This window comes from Schistocerca gregaria, chromosome 1, assembly GCF_023897955.1.
Source record: "Schistocerca gregaria isolate iqSchGreg1 chromosome 1, iqSchGreg1.2, whole genome shotgun sequence".
NCBI lineage: Eukaryota > Metazoa > Arthropoda > Insecta > Orthoptera > Acrididae > Schistocerca > Schistocerca gregaria.
In genome coordinates this window covers 624479701-624501809 of record NC_064920.1, presented here as the reverse complement: position 1 = coordinate 624501809, position 22109 = coordinate 624479701, and the positions used below count along the sequence as shown (strand labels likewise).

General features: G+C 43.3%; 1 protein-coding gene across 1 annotated transcript in view; it reads left to right on the top strand.

Annotated features, from left to right (window-relative positions):
* The first annotated feature begins 2448 nt into the window (after positions 1 to 2448).
* Positions 2449 to 22109, top strand: part of LOC126365525 (neuroligin-4, X-linked-like) — a 39484-nt gene continuing 19823 nt past the window's right edge. Inside the window, exons 1-2 of the mRNA XM_050008157.1 lie at positions 2449 to 2454; positions 2687 to 3020. Of these exons, the coding sequence (XP_049864114.1) occupies positions 2449 to 2454; positions 2687 to 3020 (340 nt within the window). The remainder of the gene's footprint in view (positions 2455 to 2686; positions 3021 to 22109) is intronic.

Genomic DNA, 22109 nt, shown 5'->3' with positions numbered 1-22109 from the left:
ATGATTACCCTTAGAGAACAGTACAAAGCGGTTTTGAGATATCTGGTATCGACCCAGGTTGAAACAGTCGTATGTGGTTTGGCATCCAGGGGCGGAACTGCAGGCGCTGACTCTGACATCCAGTCGACTACACAGATATCGAATACTGCCTCGAGATACGTTATGTACGATCTCTTCACGTAGTTCTGTTAGAGTTTTTGCTTGACGAGTGCCACCAATGGCTTCTCGTCCCATTCATATCAAAATATAACTTTCCTGTTGTAAGAAAAAAGACAGGTCTAACAACATTCTGCACGTAACGAATGCAAGTTAACGTCCGCTCCATAAACAATAAAGGTGAACGAAGGATGCAGATCGTCGCACCCCAAACCTTACTTAAGGCCTGGGCTGGGGCCAGTGTGTCTTGGACTAACGTAGCCAAGTTCTGCATGGCACACACAAACGACTATCACTTGCGTACAGGCTTAATCTGATTTCATCGCAATTGCTTCTTCCAAATGGTTCTCTGATGGTAACAGTCGAACCGTGCACGTTGATGCTGTGGCACAAGTGGAAGAAGGGTTAGAGGTATGCGTGCCGGTAGACCCATTGCTAATAACCGGTTCGCAACACTACACAGTGACACGTCTCGGTTCAGAAGCCCTGTTATCTGTGCTGTGGTAACGGCTGCCATGCAATATGACTATCCTGGCGTGTGTCTGTACTATGTAGACGTCCACAACCTCGTCTAAAGGTGTGAGAACATTCATGTGACTACTACTACCAGCAGAGTTGTGCAACTGACGCATCGCTTGCGAAAGGACCACCCCACCACACTAAAGTCCAGAATTTGACCCATTTGAAATTCGATTAGTTGGATGCAGGAGGCAAGGGTGCATCTCTGTGGCAAGTTTTCCTACTTGCTTCATACATTTGCACCAGCCTGAGACTTCTGACTGTGAGCATTCATTGTTAGAGGGTAGACACAAACGGCGCTCAGGTGGATATGCCTCTATGCTATCTGTTGGCGGACGGCGTTGAAACTATTTACAGTAGATCCACTGTCTCCCATCTACATCTACATATATACTCCGGTAGCCACCAAGCGGTGTGTGGCGGAGGGCATAATCGCCGCTAGTCATATCTCCCCCCCCCCCCCCCCCCCCCTCTGTTCCACTTGCGGATCGCGCGAGGGAAAATCATTACGCTCTTTGAAAGTTGGTGGTAATATGCTCTACATCCTCGGTGAAGATTGGATTTCGGAATTTAATGAGCAGCCCCTTCTGTTCATCGCGTCGTCTGTCTGCAAGTGTGTCTCACTTCAAACTTTCTATGAGATTTGTAACGATCTCGTGATGGCTAAATGTACCGATCACGAATCTTGCCACTCTTCTTTGGACCTTCTCAATCTCTTGAATCAGATCCAACTGGTAAGGGTCCCACACAGACAAACAATAGACTAAGACTGGACGAATTAACGTATTGTAAGCTATCTCCCTTGTTGAAGGACTGCATCGCTTCAGGATTCTACCAATAAACCGCAATCTAGAGTTCAGCTTACCCGTTACTTGTGTAATTGATCATTCCATTTGAGATCACTTCCAATAGTCACAACCAGAAACTTGACTGATATTATCGCTTCCAAAGACTGATCATTTATTTTGTAATCATACATTAATAGGGATTTTCGCCTTGTTATACGTAGTAGGTTACACTTACTAACATTGAGAGATAACTACCATTCATTACACCACGCATTTATTTTCTGCAAATCCTCATTGATATGTTCACACCTTTCGTGTGATACTACTTTCCTGTAGACTACGGCATCATCGGCAAACAGTCTAATGCCGCTGTCAATGCCATCAACCAGATCGTTTATGTAAATCGTAAAAAGCAGAGGACCTATTACGTTGCCCTGGGGCGCACCTGAAGTTACTCTTGTTTCCATTGAATTTACCCCGCCGAGAACGACATAATGCTCCCTGTCTGTTAGAAAACTTTCTATCCAACCGCATATGTCATTGGATAGACCGTAAAGGCGCATTTTTTGTAGCAAGCGACAGTGCGGAACTGAGTCAAACGCCTTTCGAAAGTCGAGGGATATGGCATGAACCTGGGAGCCGGTATCTAGAGCCTGTTGAATATCATGCACAAGGAGGGGCATGTGGCGTATGCCATCATCGGATCAAAACTGACGTCGTCTTCCCAGGTTTACTTTTTTTCCGGCAGTGTATTTGCCAAAGAAGAGAGGCTGCAATCTTGGCATCCTCCCTGATTAATCAGCGTTTCCTGCATTACCCTATGCCCCAGGTCAAAAAAATTTTTATTTTTTTTGCGTACAAACCTTGGATAACTTGAATGACGTGTTTACAGGTTGTGCAGAATGCTGGAGTCCACTAGATAAATAATGAAAGCTAATAGCGTGTGGTCGGCCCTGTGTGTCGGCAGGCGGGGCTCGCCGTCGTGATGGCGGTGAGGGCCCGCGGCTGAGCGCGGCGGCCATGGTGGCGGCGAGGCCCGCAGGGGGCAGCGGCCCGGGCTGAGCATGCGGCGCGCGGCCGCCGCCTCCGCCTCCGCCCCCGCCGGCCCGCCCCCGCCGCCGCCGCCGCCCCCGCCGCCTCCGCTGCTGCCGCTGGTGCTGCTGCTGCTGGCGTTCGCCGCCGCGACGCTGGTGCCGGCGGCGGGCGCGGCGCCGCCCCCCAAGTACAGCACGCGCGTCGTGCGGACCAAGTACGGGCCGGTGCGCGGCCTGGTGCTGCAGCAGACGGTGGAGGCCTTCCTGGGCGTGCCGTACGCGTCGCCGCCCGTGGGCGCGCTGCGCTACATGCCGCCGCTGACGCCGTCGCCGTGGAGGCACACGCGCCTCGCCGACGCGCTGTCGCCCGTCTGCCCGCAGCGCACGCCCGACATCTCCAACCGCAGCGACGCGCTGCTGCGCTTCCCGCGCGGCCGCCTGCGCCAGCTCGAGCTGCTGCTGCCGCTGCTCGCCAACCAGAGCGAGGACTGCCTCTACCTCAACCTCTACGTGCCGCGAGCCGGTGAGTAGCCACCACGTCTCACACTCTGCATCCCACCCACGGATGGGACACCAACTGACGCGATGAATATTATACTACTTTATTCTCCCTGACCAGCTCAAAATAATGGAAACGCATGTCTTTGACAATGGTTAATACCGAACACCAATACAAGTACCTGTACAAATGTTTGACCCCTACCAAAACCAAAGTACAGTTCGTCATGAACATAGCACACTATGGAAAAGAAAACTGACCTGTTCAACACCTACGGTACCTATTTTAATCTGCTCTCGCTACGTGTCTCACCTGCAACGATAACTTGGTACTGGCGTACTTGGTTGTTTGTACTGGGAAGCGCAAAGAATGCTACAATTACATCCTCCAGTAAGACGCGTCACAATGTCTCCAAGCTCTCGTAGTTAAAACAAAATACTTAAGTGATACAGAATAATGTGTTATCTGTTTTACAGTCACATCCAGTAAAACCATCGAGCTTTCGATAGCTTTTTTCTACTGCAGATATCGAGCGTGAGCCTGACACTTATGAGAAGGCGGGAGCGACATTAAATAATGTATGTTAAAAAATGACGAAATTCCTCCAGCTGTATTAATGTGTTGGTTTCATTAGTTACTAGTTTCGATGTTGTTACAACACCATCTTCAGGCCCATACTTGTTGACAGCAACCGTATTGTCTAACACTACTACAGTTACTACCTGCCAAGAAGGTACGGCGTACAGCTATTTATAATACTCCAAAATGGGTAAACGTTTTGTTTAAATGATTTTCAAAAATTGATGTAACTGTTGCTGATTTGATGTTATAATAACGTATTGAATATTTGATCCACGACACAGTGATTAAACAAAGTGATTGTGGAGAACAAATTCGATCAGAAGGTACATCCGTTAACTGTAAAATCCTAACGCAACCAGAGCAAGAAAAAGTCAAAATCACTCACCGCTTGAATAACTAATCTTAAACACATGTATCGCTTAGAAATAGCTTTTGTTTTACGTAAGAGTTAATTTCCCACAATTCCCAAACGCTGAAGTCAACGAAACAAAAACTGAGTGAAACACTGCCTGCGAGTCAAGGCACACACAAAGAAAGCCTTCACGCCTTTTTGTCGGCCGCAGAATACAAGGTGTGTATAAGTAATCTATACAAAAAAAAAAAAAAAAAAATCTTTACTTGTGAAAAAGATATATAACTTACAAAAGTGTTTGATACAGCACTGAATGCAATATATCTTCAATTGTTCTACAAATGTCAAGCGTGTCTACCTTTTGTAACACGATGTGTCCTATCTGCCCACTTGCTGCCAAGTCCTCTGATGTAAGTCTTGACGTACGATGACAAGCGGTTGTGTTATCAACTGTTACAGCTCTTCAACGTTTCCAAGAAGTGGAGGAACAAAGAATTCGTTTTTAATGTCTCGTTAATTTTCCCACTCTACGAATATAAGACTGCCGACCTTGTTCAATGACAGTGTCAGAGATTGCTGACCGACTCTGACCAGGCGTCCTTAGCGATATACTAATTAATAACAGTTTGAATTTAGGTAGTTGCTTGCGATATTTAATGCCGAATTGTCTCTCAAATGTAGCAGCGGTCTGAATTTATGAAACCGTGAACAATACTACGCACGTCCTGCACCGTTATACGACTTCATGATGGTACAAAACCATTCATCGGCCAAGTTCACATAAAATATTTCTTTATTTATGACAACCGGTTTCAACAGACTACACTGTCTTCTTCAGGTCTTAAAACCTTTTTTGTAAAGAATGTTCATTTTACGCTGAATCTCACGCACAAGACGTCAAAAGGGTAAAAATAGACGCTTGTAAAAGGTCTGTAATCGCTAAAATTTACATAAAAAACCACCGTGTGTAAAAGGCTATGTTCATACACACATTGTTCACAGTTGCTTCTTACATAATATAAACTTGGCACATAATAGAACGTCTGTTTACATATGCTATGTAAACAGATGTGCTATTGTGAACCGTGTTTACATGATGTAACACGCAACTGTGAGAAACGTATGTATGGACATTGCCTTCTGCACAAAGTTTTTTATATACATATGCTATGTAAACAGATGTGCTACTGTGTACCATGCATGATTTAACAAGCACCTGTGAGCACTACGTGTACGGATATGGCCTTTTGCACATGGTGTTTTATGCTTTTACATAGTTTAGTTATGACAAATCTCCTACAAGTGATGTTTTTTATCCACATACATTTCGTGAGTGAGATTCAGCCTAGAATTAACATGTTTTATAACAAAAGATTCTAATACCTGAAGATATGGCATAGTCTGTTGAAACTGGTTGTCTTAAATAAAGAAGTATTTTGAGTGACCGTGGTTTTTTTTTTAAATAGATCGCCCTTCAGTATTCTCAGAATGAGAAAATTAAATCGACTTAATGATTACTGATGGGATAACTCACTTGCATGTGCCACCTTGCGAGAACGTCGGGAACTAAAAGTGTTAGGCGAGAATAATCTTGAGCATATACTGCATTCAGTTACTTATGAGACAGTTCTGTGAAGTATTTGCCATTTAGACAGCTAAGGGTTACATTTGCATAAATAACTGCGTTCACCGCAGCCATCTCGAATGCCCAGGATCTCAGAACAAGCATGTTAAAACGATTCAGCTTCCGCTTGCCCGCACAGACCGTTGTCCCACACTGTTCAGTTCAAAATCCAACATCCAGAACCTATCTATCGGCGCCGACTTCACACGTTCCGAAGCGTGACATTCGTTGGCGAGGGTATCCATTAGTTGGAATATTTTCGACAAACGTCGGGCCCCAGTTTACGACGTGATTGCAACACGAAGCCGCAAGGGCTTTGACCCAGTTTCTACACGAGTCTGATGCTTTCTATTTCTGTTCACAAGACTTGACAATATTATTGAAAACTAGCTGATCTCACACCTTTGAACGTCTTTCACTGTGAATGCAGATGAGTGATATCAGTCACTTTATTTCCGTAAACTAGTTTTCGAACGTTTTAATATCACCAATCGCATCGATTGGTGTAGCGGTTGTTAAGCCAGTGGTGATTATATTTATTTAGCATACAACTGGGTAAAAACAACGAAAACACGTAGCCACGTGTTTTCAGAGTCATGATTTCATCGGGTGGCTGTCCATTCTTTAATATTAAACAGATGCACCCTAACATGCAGTCACCAAACAAAACCATTTATGCAGATAACTCTAGTTTTACGCAATAGCCACGAAGTAAAATGGTGAGATGCTAAATTATCGTCTTACATTGACGTTAACTTTCGTCCTCTCAGGTACATCAGACTTCTGTATTGATAAATGCCGCAGGATACCATTGCGAGAAACATAGTTATGATTTACTAGACGGTTACGATTATTATACAAGGTATAACGGTTATAAATGCAGATATTTTTATGTGTCGTACCTTAATACATCAACACCTCCTGTGTGGCTGTTTTTTCTCTGCATTGCACAGTCTTCCCATAAACACAACTTTACGACCTGATGTTTTCTGCAGTCATAAATACACCAGTAACTACACCTGTCAGTATGGACTTTAGGTTTTGTATCCACCCATCCACACTTCAGCACCCGACCTGCTGCACAAGAGAAAATAAACGTTAATGGCTTGCTCCTGCAACATATAATTGCAGATATTAACCAACGTGCTGGTCCTAAGGCTATAATTATATAATCTTGTTCGGTACTTCGTCCTAAGTCACCTACAGAAATATCTGCACCTGTACCAGTTACATCCTGTATATATACGAGGGCTTTTCAATAGTGATCATAATGTTTGTTGAGAAATTACCTTTACTACCCATCCAGTGAAATTTTCAATATTCCAAGAAGTGTTCGTAAAGTTTCTTGTCTACTTTCTCTAACACAGACAACAGCGGTGTTGTTTACTTTCGAAATAGAAGTCCATCTTCCTTCGAAACTGACTGTTTTTGCCCTTGAAACAATTTAAATCATCTTCGAGCTGTGCTGTAGGAAAGACTTTCCACAGATCTCCCGTAGCATTGCATAGGCCTCAACTGAAGACTTGTAAGAAAAGCAGAATTTAGAAGCCGCATATTGTTGATCGCGAGTCAGCTCCATTCTTGTGGCAGGCGATACTGAACAGCTTCCCTGTCTCTCACAGGCGTGGACCAGGGGTGGCAACAGTCAAAGTATTACGAAGTATTTACTACAAATTAGGCTAGCAGTATATCATTAAATTCCAGCTCGAGAAACCATGGGGACAAAAATAAAAAAAACAAAAAAAGTATGTTCTTTATTGAACAGCCCTCGCATACCCAAGAATATTATAAACTACTGACCATTAAAATTGCTATACCACGAAGATGACGTGCTACAGACGCGAAATTTAACCGAAAGGAAGTAGATGCTTTTCAGAGCATTCACACAAGGTTGGCGCTGGTGACGACACCTACAACGTGCTGACATGAGGAAAGTTCCCAATCGATATCTCATACCACAGACAGCAGTTGACCGGCGTTGCCTGGTGAAACGTTGTTGTGAAGCCTAGTGGAAAGAGGAGAAATGAGTACCATCACGTTTCCGACTTTGATAAAGGTCGCATTGTAGCCTATCGCGATTGCGGTTTATCGTATCGCGACATTGCTGCTCTCGTTGTTCGAGATCCAATGACTGCTAGCAGAATATGGAATCGGTTGGTTCAGGAGGGTAATACGGAACGCCGAGCTGGATCCCAACTGCCTCGTATCACTAGCAGTCGAGATGACAGGCACCTTATCCGCATGGCTGTAACGGATCGTACAGCCACGTCTCGATCTCTGAGCCAACAGATGAGGACGTTTGCAAGACAACAGCTATCTGCACGAACAGTTCGACGACGTTTGCAGCAGCATGGACTATCAGATCGGAGACCATGGCTGTGATTATGGTTGACGCTGCATCTCAGATAGGAGCACCTGTGATGTTGTACTCAACGACGTACCTGCGTGCACGAATGGATGAATCCAGGTTCTGTTTACAGCGTCATTATGGTTTTATCCGTGTTTGGCGACATCGCGGTGAACGCACACTGGAAGCGTGTATTCGTCATCGCCATACTGGCGTATCACATGGCGTGATGGTATGGGGTGCCATTGGTTACACGTTTCGGTCACCTCTTGCTCACATTGACGGCAATTTGAACAGTGACGTTACATTTCAGAAGTGTTACGACCCGTGGCTCTACACTTCATTCGATCCCTGCGAAACCCTACATTTCAGCGGGATAATGCACGACCGCATATTGCAGGTCCTGTACGAGCCTTTCTGGATACAGAAAAGTTTGACTGGTGCCCTGGCCAGCACATTCTCCAGATCTCTCACTAATTGAAAACGTCTGGTCAATGGTGGCCGAGCTACTGGCTCGTCACAATACGACAGTCACTACTCTTGATGAACTGTGGTATCGTGTTGAAGCTGCATGGGCAGCTGTACATGTACACGCCATTCAAGCTCTGTTTGACTCAAAGCCCAGGCGTGTCAAGGTCGTTATTACGGCCAGAGGTGGTTGTTCTGGGTAGTGATTTCTCAGGATCTATGCATCTAAATTGCGTGAAAATGTAATCACATGTCAGTTCTAGTATAATATATTTGTCTAATGAATACCCGTTTATCATCTGCATTTCTTCTTGGTGTAGCAATTTTAATGGCCAGTATTGTCTTAGATTTTCAGGTATATGTCTTAACTGTCCGCTCGACAGTATCGTAGAACGTCACTAGAGGATCCAAACCAACATGGCGCAGCGCATGGATAAACTGGAGTACCGTGGGGTAATTCGTTTTCGGCAACAGCGGAAATCTTGTATCGGTGTCAAATTTATCAGGATTCGAAAAATGGGATGGAGACTTTACGAACTTCCAGCATTCTGGATCAGCTGTGGGTCAGCAGCTTCTGTTAATCAGTACAACGAAAACCAGTCCAAAGTTGCAAATTTAATATTCATTCGATTACTAGTTTCGGACCGAGTACCATTTCCACATCATCGTAATATGGTCAAAAATGATACGAGGCTTGTTTTTTTAAGTAAGTACCGCTTTGAAATTAAAAAAAACACGTGCTAAGATATCTCAATAATTTTATATTTATATGAAACCTGTACCTTAATCTACTTTTCTACATAACTTCCGCCAATATTGAGGCACTTGTCATAACGTTGTACCAGTTTTTGAATACCCTCCTCATAGAAGTCTGCCGCCTGACTTGTTAATTACTGCCGGCCGGAGTGGCCGTGCGGTTCTAGGCTCTACAGTCTGGTGCCGGACGACCGCTACGGTCGCAGATTCGAATCCTGCCTCGGGCTTGGATGTGTGCGATGTCCTTAGGTTAGTTAGGTTTAATTAGTTCTAAGTTCTAGGCGACTGATGACCTTTGAAGTTAAGTCGCATAGTGCTCAGAGCCATTTTGTTAATTACTGCATCACCAGTGTTTTGACTTCGTCATCGTCTTGAAGACGTTGACGGCGCAGGTGTTTCTTTAAGTGCAGGAACAGATGGTAATCACTGTGCACAAGATCGGGGCTGTACGGAGGTCAGATTCGCCCAGAAAAGTGAAGTTTAAGCAACCAATTTCTGCCCGCAAAATCGTGTGCACAGTTTTTTGTGACTGAAAAGGAGTAATGCTTGTGGAATTTCAGCATCGTAATGTGACAATCAATGCAGCAGCTTACTGTAAGACACTGCACAATCTGCGCCGTTCAAGCAAAAGACGTGGCAGATTGAGCAAGGGCATCGTTTTGCTGCAAGACAATGCCCGTCCGCTTGTGGCGTATCAGACCAAAGATCTCATCAAATCTTTTCGATGGGAAATTCTAGATCATCCTCCGTACAGCCCCGATCTTTCGCCCAGTGACTACCTTCTGATCCTGCACTTGAAGAAATACCTGGGCGGTCAGCGACTTCAAGATGATGAGGAAGTCAAAACAGTGGTGATGCATTGGTTAACAAGTCAGGCGGCAGTCTTCTATGAGGAGGGTATTCAAAAACTGGTACAACGTTATGACAAGTGCCTCAATATTGACGCAAGTTATGTAGAAAAGTAGATTAAGGTACAGGCTTTCATATAAAAACAAAATTATTGAGATATCTTAGCACGTCTTTTTTTTAAATTTCAAAATGGTACTTACTTAAAAAAAACACGCCTAGTATTCCCGAAGACATGAAAACCATGTTCGTTGCACATCTTCGGAAATACCATTTTTGATGATGATTTGAAAATAGGTCTCGGTCCGAAACTAAACATCGAGTGAGTAAAAACAGCAAAATTTGCAACTTTTTCGTTGATATCATTCTTGACTTGTCTCCTTAATTCATTTCTTATAGCTCCTGGCAGCATAGTACATTTGGACATCGCCGTTGTGTTAGGAAGGAATCTTCCCATTCGCGATGGGCGAGCAGCGGCTTGATGCGCCGGGCAGGTCTGCAGCTTGCAATTTGGGGCCACGTCCCTGGACAGCAAGGAGGCGAACGCCCCGCCTCCGCATCAAAAATTCATCGCCGCCAGCCGCAATGTGTATCCGGGGGGATGCGCAGTCCAATCAACACCAAAGCCGCAGCGCCTAAATCCGCCCGACGTGTGCGCTGCTGCCGCGTGGTGCACCGGGCGGTGTCCGATAACTCTGCCATCGTTTCTGATCTTATGAATTCCAAAACAATGTTGTTGGTAAACTCTTAAAATATTCCAAGTGCTAATGTATGTGAACGTCGTCACCGATCTCTGGAAACGCCTTTGTGTTCCATCGGTTCCAGCGTTACTGACAGTGCAAGTAGTCGTAATCTACGTTCTACCTACACGCTATAAGAGGCAGTGGATGTAGTGACTTAAGTCAATTTGAAATTGATGTTAATAATTCTGAAATTTCTTTTGCAGTGGTATTCAGTCGGAACCGGCCGGATTACCATTTAATTGTATGGTGAGGGTGAGCGTCCAAACTACAGAGAATTTGGAACTTTCTGGGACAAGTATCGTCGTGATCAGGTCCTGAAATTGTTTGAAACTACAAGCTTCGCTCTAAACATCGAGAACACAACAGAAATATTTTTAAAATAAGTTATCTAAATAAAACGTCCATTTTTCGCAAGCATAAGGTCTCCCGCGAAATCGACGTTTCTGTTTAAGATTAAATGAAATATGTTAGTAAGTAGATTTTTAATAAATAGGATTTGTTCTTTGATTATAGTGTATGGTGTGTTCTATTTGTGCGGGGATCGCTCGGCTACCCCGATGTGTACCAGGCGAAGGGATCTGCTCACACTAAGTCACCATGGTATCAACCTGATAGTGCGGGCGAGTGTGGGATGATAAATTTTTTAAGTGAGACCAAAACTGGCTTTCATTCGCAGAACGCATCTCTGACGCGATCCGTTTCGAGTCAATGGATGTTAATACTTTGAGAATTAAACCAGAAACTGCATTCGATGTATTTTGGAGTGACTTTTCCACCGATAAAGTTTTGCAGTGTTGTCTCATTACTTTGGTGTGATTAGTATTGCAAAATATCTAAAGGACGCCAAAATACTCTACCGGAAATACTTTTGCCAGCGTAGTTGACATTATGAAATAAGAAGATAGGGAAGAAAATTTAGTGTGTTATATTGGAAGTTTCTAGCTGTATTACTGAGCTTAAATCCTTGTTAGTTCCTCTTTAGTTTTCTCCTCGAGAGTTTTATCCATCCACAGAGATTTATAATGTCGTATATACGGGCAAGAAAGGTAGGGGCAGGAAATGTAGTTTCTGACTACCATCCGTATGCTCCATAGTCAACTTTTAATTCATTCGAAGAAAGTAAATTACGTTTAGTCTCGGTGTACCCTCATACGAGGGCGTGCTGAAAAGTAATCCCTCCGAATTTTTATGTGGTAACTTCAATAACATTCTACATCTTTATTCTTCATGTCCAAATATTTTTTCTCGACGTAGTCATGCTTGCGACAAACATATTTCTCCCACCGAGGGAGCAGCTTGTTGATTCCTTCACTGTAGAAAGAAACGAACAATTGTTTTCTTTAAAAAGCGTTAAGAATTTTCACATAACAGTCTGGACGCATTACTTTTCAGCCCATCCTGGTACAAAGGTTTGTCTCCATCGAATATGATCTGCTATGCTACCTCAGGAGCTGTGAAAATGATGTGAGGAGGTAGAAGGCAATCAATGCCACCGATTAATCCCAGCAGTTCATTGCTGGCAGTGACCATGGAGAGAACATTACAAGACAGGCAAGCCTTAGTAAACTATTAGTATTTGTTTCCCATCTTAATCTTACTTGAGTTGTAGGTAGTTTCTTTTGAACCACTGTACGCCTAAGACGAAAAAAAGAATAATTGATATGCAAGAGCTACCGCGGCAGATGTCCATCCAAACAAACATATTGAGTTTCATTAGTTTTATTTCAATATACATTAGAATACATTCAACTGCCTGTGACATCGCATTAAATTTTTAGAAAGAAACAGAACAACACTCGATCATTGTAAGTATCCGGAGACACATTTAACGCTAGTGGTTGTAGCTCTTAATTATTTGGAGTTGTTAATGAGAGTATCTTTCCGTAAGATACAGAGCGAAATATTAAAACGGTAACATGCTGCAGAACACTGTAGGATGGCAGTTCAGATTCTCGTCCGACCACACAAGCCTAGGTTTTCCGTGGCTTCCCCAAAACACTCAAGGCAAATTCCGTGATCTTACGTTTAAAATGCCGAGGTCTGTTTCCTTCCCCAGACATCCCCAATCCGAACCTGTACTCCGTCTCTAATGACCTCATCATCGACGAACGCTAAACCACAATCTTCCCTCTGCAAGAAGGCACAGCTTACTGGGTACTAGTTCGAGACCGATTATCTTAAAACTTCTGATTTTCGGTCAAGTAAAACAAATATACTCGAATACACTGGAATGGGATGAGACATACCAATGAAATGGTATCAGTGAGATCATTTCAGAGGTCTTTTACCGCAGTGAAATGAATACAACGTGACCACTTTCCTTGAAGGTTCTTTACAAAGTTGTAAGTAGAACGTAAGTGACAACGCTAAGGTCGAAGCTTGGAGCATTTTCAGACAGCCTCACTGGATAAGGCCACTGCCTACGACAGCGAGCTATTCTGGCACATATCCCAGTCTGGAAGAAATATTCATGTGTCATGGCATATTTATTTTATGCTTATTCGAATATACAGAAATTTTGGGGTAATTTCACACTTCAACAAATAATTCTAATCAAGTTCTGAATTGTGCATACACATCTGTTACGACTTCAGGATCTAAGTTAAACACGCTGTTCAATATGTACAGAGCAGCAATTGCCCGCCGGCTGGTGTGGTCGAGCGATTCTAAGCGCTTCAGTCTGGAGCCGCGCTACCGCTACGGTCACAGGTTCGAATCCTGCCTCGGGCAGGGATGTGTGCGATGTCCTTACGTTATTTATGTTTCAGTAGTTCAAAGTTCTAGGGGACTGATGACCTCAGATGTTAAGTCCCATAGTGCTCAGAGCCATTTGAGCCATCAATTGCCCTATATTATGCACCGGCGGGCAACATATGTTTGCACTGACCAGATTTTGATCAGGGAAAAGATATTTTTGGTAGCTTGCCTGTCCTTTCGATAGCATACAACATACAATTGATCATATAAAAAGCGAATTTTGTGGTCAAAAATTGGAGAAAGAATAGTCAAACTCATGAACAAAATATTGCTTGTATCTAAAGAAGACTATTATGTAAATATTTCAAAAGCATATAATGGCCAGAAATTCCAAACATCCTATTGAAAACCTGTTTTGATAGCGCGTTGGCAATAGACACATTTTGCTTTGGAAGAAATGAAGGTCGTCTTAACGTCTTAGTCACCTTGAACGCTAGAATATAACACCAGGCGAGGGATGAAATGCTCCTTTCTGCAGTTAGAGTCCAAATGATTGTTCACGAATTTATCACATTGTCTAATCCGATGTGTTCAGTTCCATCTGACACCGCGCCATGTGATTGGCGTCTCCTCCGACAGTGCTGCTTTCATTTAGACGTCACCGTAAAGTGATTACAAAAATCTAGTTGAGTGATGAGGAATTGTGTTACGAATTCTGTTAGAAATTCGTTATTTGACACGTAATGTTATCGAATAAGCCAATGAGGGTCGAGGCGAAAGCTTTTAATTAAGGTTAATTACGGTGCAGACAGATGTCACCCATGTTAATGAGAAATGGACATTTGTCCTACGTTACGGGTACGGCGGGACACCTGATGCATATTAAAGCTTCTAGTGATGGAGTGTTTTACTAACCGGCTTTTGTGTAAATACAGGCTGGCAATCTGCGAGCCAAACAGCACTTTACACAATTTCGTAAACACGGTGCCTCGCCAGCTTTTGTTAACCCTGTTAATGTATCCCGCCTCCTCTTTATGGACTTCCTTTTGCTGTCTCTATACGAACGCTCTTTGCTGTTGTGCATTTTCTTATATTATGTTGGTTCTGATTAACAACTCTATTTGTTCGTTTTTATGTTCGCTAAAGGATATTGGTCACAGTAACTGAATATTTAGAATATGTAACCCTTCTGAAAGAAACTTCAGGAGTCAGACTATAAATTGCTTTTCATATATTTCACATAATAATATTTCGGCGTTTTTATGGAGGTGGAAAATCTGGAAATATTCTCTACCTTACAGCACTTGAATTATAAGTCACCAAAAGAAAATGAATATCATTCATGCTTCTCTTTTATATATCTTTCAATTTCAGTAAATCTATTCATCAACAATAAATAAATAAATATTATTTTTTCTATCAACCGTAATTAAACAAGATAAGTCATTCAAGTTTTTTAACTATATTCCCAAAATTATTTCTTTTGCGGCAGCAACGCGCCGGGTACAACATATTTGATACATAATAAGCCGTCTTGGACAGCGTTTGCCTACGCCAGCTGTGCAGGCCGGATATTTTTATGACATTACATCTTGCAGCTGAGAATGGCTATAAAGACGAAAGCATGATTAAGCGAAATAAATGAATAGTAATTTATAGTCTAACTGCGGAAGTTTTTTTCACAAGGGTTACGTACACAGCGCGATTACCACAGGCCACGGTATTACCTGTAGCATCGTGTACTCCCTCTCTCTTAAAAGCGAGGCGGGTCCACTTGCACCCGACAACATACTCAAGTGACGAGCCGGCTGAGGCGAGACTCACGGGTTGAGTCTACGGGCGCACAGAGACGGCGAGTTCGAAGATGACTGATACTGCATCGATGCTGAGTTTGGAGTCGAAGTCAGAAGCGCCGCAAGCTGCGGACGGTTGTCATGTAACAAGCCCAGTTCCACATCAGGATCAATCAATAAAAGAAATGTCCTGTACTTTCAAAATGAAGATTCAAGTAGCATCACATAGGGACTTTCTTTGGTTACTCAGGAGTCCAACGCAGGAGCTCACTTGGAGCTCATAGGTAGGGTCGGAAGAGGCGTTTGTCAGAGGCGCTTCTCTACACGCTCGTTTCGCAGATAAATTGTTGAGACAGAAGCCGTTGTGGAACTAGCTGTTACCCTTGATGAGTTTCGCCCGTCTGCTTCGATCTTCCGTGAGCTCATCCCATTTGCCATAGCTAATACGTTCACATCGCGCTAGACACAGTCTTTAAAGGGACTTGCTCGTGAAAATGACCAAAAGTTAGGAAAATAATTTCTTGGTCTATAAAAAAGAGCAATTCATGCTGATTTCAAAAATGTATAGTTTATGGGCAATATCATTTTCCGTTCGTTCTAAAAATAGGGGTTGAACGTAGTGTTGCACAGGGGTCACGGCCGTCTGTCAGTTTGAAGTGCGTCAGAATACGTGATGCATTATTTTGTTCTTCTTTTTCTTCCGTCGTTAGTTATAGATCGTTAACACAGGTGTATTCTAGAAGCGACTGACTCCTGAAGAAAAGTAGAGGTATGTATAGAAGCCTATGGTTCGAATGTAAACAAAGATCTGAGGATATATGATTTTGGAATTTCATACGCGTGTGGTTTTGTAGTTATTGTGTGTTGTTTTGTTTATGTGTGCTACAGGTTCCGAGAGTAAAGAAATTTAGCCCCAAACGGATGTTTCGCGGCAACCAGTTCCAAACGCTACCGAATAATACTTATCTATTTCTTCAAAAGTCGCCCGCGGAAACTCTGTCTACAGGCAGTGCTTCTAGACGTAAACTTTCACTTTCTGAATGTAATAAGTACAAGCCTAGTACTATTGTGAGCACCAATAAAGACGGAAATGTTATTATGAACCTAAATATTCTGTCAATACTTTTCAAGAGTATTGTGAAATGTAACTACTTCAATTGTGAAGATAGTATTGCCGTTTCTGAGGACATTCAGCAAGAAAGGGACTTTGAAGTCGGTTAGTGATTGCCTGTAACTCTTGTAAGAAGCACAGTGATACTATGACATCGCCAGTAACTGATAGTCGACATTACAGTGTGAATATTCAGCTTCCTTATGCAATGCGATGTACTGGAAGGGGGAGGAGAGCTGCCCAGACTTTTTGTGCAATGATGGATTTGCCTCCACCTCCACTGACATCTGAATCTACGTGATTATTCTGCTATTCACAATAAAGTTCCTGGCAGAGGATACAATGAACCACCTTCAAGCTGTCTGTCCACCGTTCCTCTCTCGAACGGCACGCGGGAAAAACGAGCACTTAACTTTTTCTGCGCAAGCCCTGATTTCTCTTATTTTATCGTGATGATAATTTCTCCTTATGTAGGTGGGTGCCAACAGAATGTTTTCGCAATTGGAGGAGAAAACTGGTGATTAAAATTTAATGAAAAGATTCCGTCGCAACGAAAAACACCTTTGTTTCAATGATTGCCACTCCAATTCATCTATCTTGTCTGTGACACTATTTCCTCGATTTCGATATAATACAAAACAAGCGGCCCTTCTTTGTACTTTTTCGATGTCATCCGTCTGTCCTACATAATGAGGATCCCACACCGCACGGCGATACTCCAACATAGGCCGGACAAGGTTTGACAGATACAATAAACTAATACATAATGCTTTATGTGGTGTAACTGAACATTCAGTGAAAAGAGCAGCAGAAGGAGAAGGAACCTTGTCTGAGAATGCAGACATTGTAGCAGCATCTGATGGATTTTTGCTAAAGAAAGGTCACACTTATCTGAATGGGGTTGTAACCTGCATATTTATTGGAACTGGTAAGATACTAGATTATGATTGTCTAACAAAATACTGACAGGGGTGTTCAAGTAAATTTATTGATATTTGTGTAAAGAACTGTGATGGCCCAAGTGGAAACATTGAAACGAAAGGAGTTAATATTTTTAGCAGATCAGAGGTCAGTCGTGGTGTGAGGTATGTAGCCTACCTTGGTGATGGATACAATAAAGGACACACTACTGCTTTAATGACAGACCATACTGGGACACTGATACAAAATCTTGAATGTGTTGGGCATGTACAAAAACGAATGGGAACTCGGGTGAAAAAGTTATGTAAAGACTCCAGTGGGAAAAAACTGTCAGACGGAAAACTACATACGAGTATGTGGTCCAGGTCGTCTTACAAAAATTAAAATTGATTATTTGAGTCAATATTATGGGCTAGCAATAAGGAGAAATGCAGGAGATTTGGAGAACATGAGACGAGCTGTTTGGACAATATGGTGTCACAGAGTGTCAACTGATGAAATCCCACAGCATGGTCTGTGTCCAAAAGGCGAAGATTCGTAGCGCAAGTACCAGTTTACCAATGCTACAGGCAAACAATATACCCAATTCACTCCTTACCACTTACTATAATGGAGTCAATTAGGCTTATATATAGGGATCTGGCAAATGTATGCATGTTCTCTCTCAGAATGCAAATGAAAGTTTCAACAGTTGTATATGGGAGAGGATACTCAAAATTGTATTTGTTGTGCTGACAGTGCTGAAGATTGGTGTAATGGATACAATAATAATATTCAATGATAGTACAATTTCAGGGGTCAATGTTATGAAAAAATTGAACATTCAGACCGGAAGGAATAATTCAGCTCTAACTGCTTGTGATAAGCGGCGGGTAGCCGAAGCAGAGACAGCTGCAGTATCTGCTACCAAGGAGTCAAGGATAAAGAAAAGAATGAAGAGAAGAGTATGGAGGATAAGAAAACATGAGGACAAATGGAGTATGCAGCTGGAATGTTAAAATAAAGGCTCAAATGGCTCGGAGCACTATGGGGCTTAGCTTCTGAGGTCATCAGTCCCCTAGAACTTAGGTTTAAGTAGTTAAACCTAACTAACCTAATGACAGCACACACATCCATGCCCGAGGCAGGATACGAACCTGTAATCGTAGCGGTCGCTCGGTTCCAGACTGTAGCGCCTAGAACCGCGCGGCCACCCGGCCGGCTGGAATGTTCTAAACGAGGATAGTGGTAAGGTAATAAATCTGTAAATCCTCTTCTGCGATTTATCGAAAACTTGAAATTTTCATCATTCAGGTACACTTTTCTCCAAATGACTGAAGTTAAACTCAAAAAAATTGGTACAGATATTTAGAGTTGCGTCCTCTACCTCCCTCGTCTACTATGTCCTGAGAAATTTATAAGATGATGATGATGTCGGTGATATTTGAGCTACATTTTTAAATATTTTTGTTGTAGTAAAATAAATTACTTGTCTTTTTCACAGTTCAGCATCAGGGAAGGAAATTGGAGGCATAAGATACTTATGTGAATGTTGTCTGAACTCGGACTATTTTTGCAAGCTGTGCAGTCAGTGGCTCCAAAGACAATGATACTGCAGTGAAATAGTGTTCCGTATTTTATACTATTATAAATATTGTTGTCAGTACCAAAATATAACAAATATCTCAATGATTTTCTGTGAAATGCTTTGAGTAATGACCCTAATTGTGTGTAAGAATTTTAAGCTATCTCTCAATTATATATCAGTTGCTATATGAGGGTGAAGATAATGCTAAAATTGCAGCCCGTTCAGGGGCGTACCCGTTAAAGCGCAAAGTAGGACTTCTGAGAAGTATCTTGGCTTGTTGCGTGTGTGTAAATTCCTAGGGGACCAAACTGCTAAGGTCATCGGCCCCTAGACTTACACACTACTTAAACTAACTTATGCTAAGAACAACACACACACACACACACACCCATGCCCGAGGGAGGACTCGAACCTCCGGTGGGTGTGGCCTCACAATTCGTGAGATGGCGCCTCAAACCGCGCGGCCACTCCTCACGGCTTTGGCATGTAGTGTGCATCGCGGTAGACAGGAGTGAGCCATATGAAGGGCTTACTTCAATAGTGGTACAGGTTCATTTTTGTTCATATTGAGATACAGCGTCCTAAAGTTAAATGAGCTCTGAAAAATCCGCAGTTGAGATACCAGAAATATTCAACCATATGGCTTCTTGCTAGAGATGAACCTCTCTTTCTCTTTGTTTGGCTCATTAATTTCAGAAGCATTATAGACAGAGAAGTGGAGGTAATGGACTTATACCAATATTGAAATAAGCCCTTCTTATGATGTAACTGTTCTAGGCACTCTTTGAGAGTTGTAGTGATACAGCGCGCAGGATTATATCATTTGTCACGTGGTCCCACCATGTTACTCCTAGAACGTTACGTAAGCTCCGCAGATGAAAGGCATCGAGCTTATGTTCTTCTTTTTGGAGCCTTGTGTCCAGGTGCCAGCACCATACAATGTGGTGCATGCACCCATGCTTGATAGAAGAGCATTTTACTCCTCACAGTAAGGTTGTTTCTAGCCCCAAACTTTTGTGCGGAGCTTCCAGAAACTGTTTGCCGCATTCCCAATTCTTGTGTTTATTTTGTCGTCTGGAGAAATATCTTCAGACGCTAAGGAACCTACGTAGCAGAATTTGTCAACAGTATTCATCAACGAACCTTCTAATGGAAGGCAAATCTGTGTAAGACAGGGATGTTCAGTCTATGCATCAGAGAAGCAGTGATGGAAGTAAAAGTTCAATCGTGCGATTAAAATTCAAGGTGGAAGGATATCAATGATAAGGTCCGCTGAAGGCATTGCTACCCTCAGTGAAAGTGAAAAACAATTGCAATTGTTGAATGGAATGAACGGTCTAATGAGTATTGACTATCGATTGAGAGGAAATGGAAGAAAGACAAAAGTAACGAGAAGGGGCAGAAATGAGAACAGCGATAAAGTCAAGGATTGGTGATGACGATGTATATGAATTTAAGAACTGCTACTATCTAGTCAGCAAAACAATCCATGACGGTCAGAGGAAAGAGGACATAAAGAGAAGACTAATATCGGCTAAAACGGCATTCCTTGAGAAGAGGATTCTATTAGAATCAAACATAGACCTTAATTTCAGGAAGAAAGTCTAAGAATGTACGTTAGGAGCACAGCATTATATGGCAGTGAAATACGGATTGGGGAAAAACAGGAAAGAAAACAATCGAAGCATTGAGGTTTGGTGCAACAGACGAATGTTGAAAATTATGCCGACTGATAAGGTAAGGAATGAGGACGTTCTCCCGAGAGTCGACGAGGTGAGGTACATATGCAAAACACTGACAAGGAGGAGGAACAGCATGGCAGGACATCTGTTAAGACATCAGGGAACAACGTAATTGGTACTAGAGGGAGCTGTAGATGGTGAAAATTGTAAATATAGGAAGACAGGCATTGGAATACATCCAGATAATAATTATGGACGTAGGTTGCAAGTGCTACTCTGAGACGAAAAGGGTGCCTCAAGAGAGGAATTCTAATTCTGACGTCGGGTGGGCAAAGAAGTGTCCCCTGTGTAAGCCCCCAGTGCAAGTTGTAATATTACTATCTTTTTCGATGCTTAAATAAACTTACATTTGATAAAATGGCTCTGAGGACTATGGGACTTAACTTCTGAGGTCATCAGTCCCCTAAAGCGTAGAGCTACTTAAGCCTAATTAACCTAAGGACATCACACACATCCATGCCCGAGGCAGGATTCGAACCTACGACCGTAGCGGTTGCGCGGTTCCAGACTATAGCGCCTAGGACCTCTCGGCCACCTCGGCCGGCCGGGAATTGTAAATAGCACCCAAGACATTACACAAGAACTTTATACCTGGGCTTTTGGGGACGTGGTACGTACACAGAAGATAGGTGATAGCCATCTTTAAACACCTGAGTGTCGCTCGTAGTTACACTTGAGCGAGAACTCGTCTCTAATGAGAGTCACGCAGCACCACTTTCCGTACCAGACGTCATGACACACGATGTGGCGTCATTTTAGTTGCGTGTGTACCCATGGCATTCTGTGCGCGCCACAAGTGGAGCTGTAACACGCAGCCGCAATAAATGACGGCAGAGTGGAGGTCGGCATTGTTATTCGAGGCCGCGCGCCGTTGAGCTTAGCGGGCTGCGTTACGCTAGGAACCCGGGCCGCTCATTCACCCGTGACCACGCAGCCGGCGCCACACCGAGGGCTGCGTCCCGGCGCCGACCATTGGAATGGAAATACAGAGCGGGGAAGCCCCGTTGCATAGGTAACAATGCGGCGCTGCAACAGAAAGACTCCGGCGCCGGGCGTGCCGCACTTGAGGCGTTTTACGGCGGAAGTGTTTTTGTAATAAGCGGAACCACAGCGTCGCGACTTCATCAGGCGCGGGGCGCCGCCGTGAATATTTCATGGAAATCGGCGGCCTCCGCACGTGAGGCAGCCATTACTACGGGCTCCGACACCCCCGCCCACAGGTGGCGCAACGATAGCGCGTGCCTCCGCCGTAAGGGGCCGCGTCTGGCAATTGCTGCTACGGGAAAACTTCTATTTCGTCGGTCCGAAACGGCGCCGTTGTGCTGCGTGCACCGCCGGATTTGCTTCACAACCCGAACCCATAAATGCCGTTTCGTTTTACTGATCTTCTCGTTGAACAGAATATCAGATCAAGCACTGGCCTTTCCAAAACTGCCACCTTTAAGAATTCACAGAGGATCGTTGAACAGAATATCAGATCAAGCCGTGGCCTTTCCGAAACTTCCAGCTTTAAGAGTCCACAGAGAATGAGAGACAAATATATTGCTAATAGCAAACGATTTTT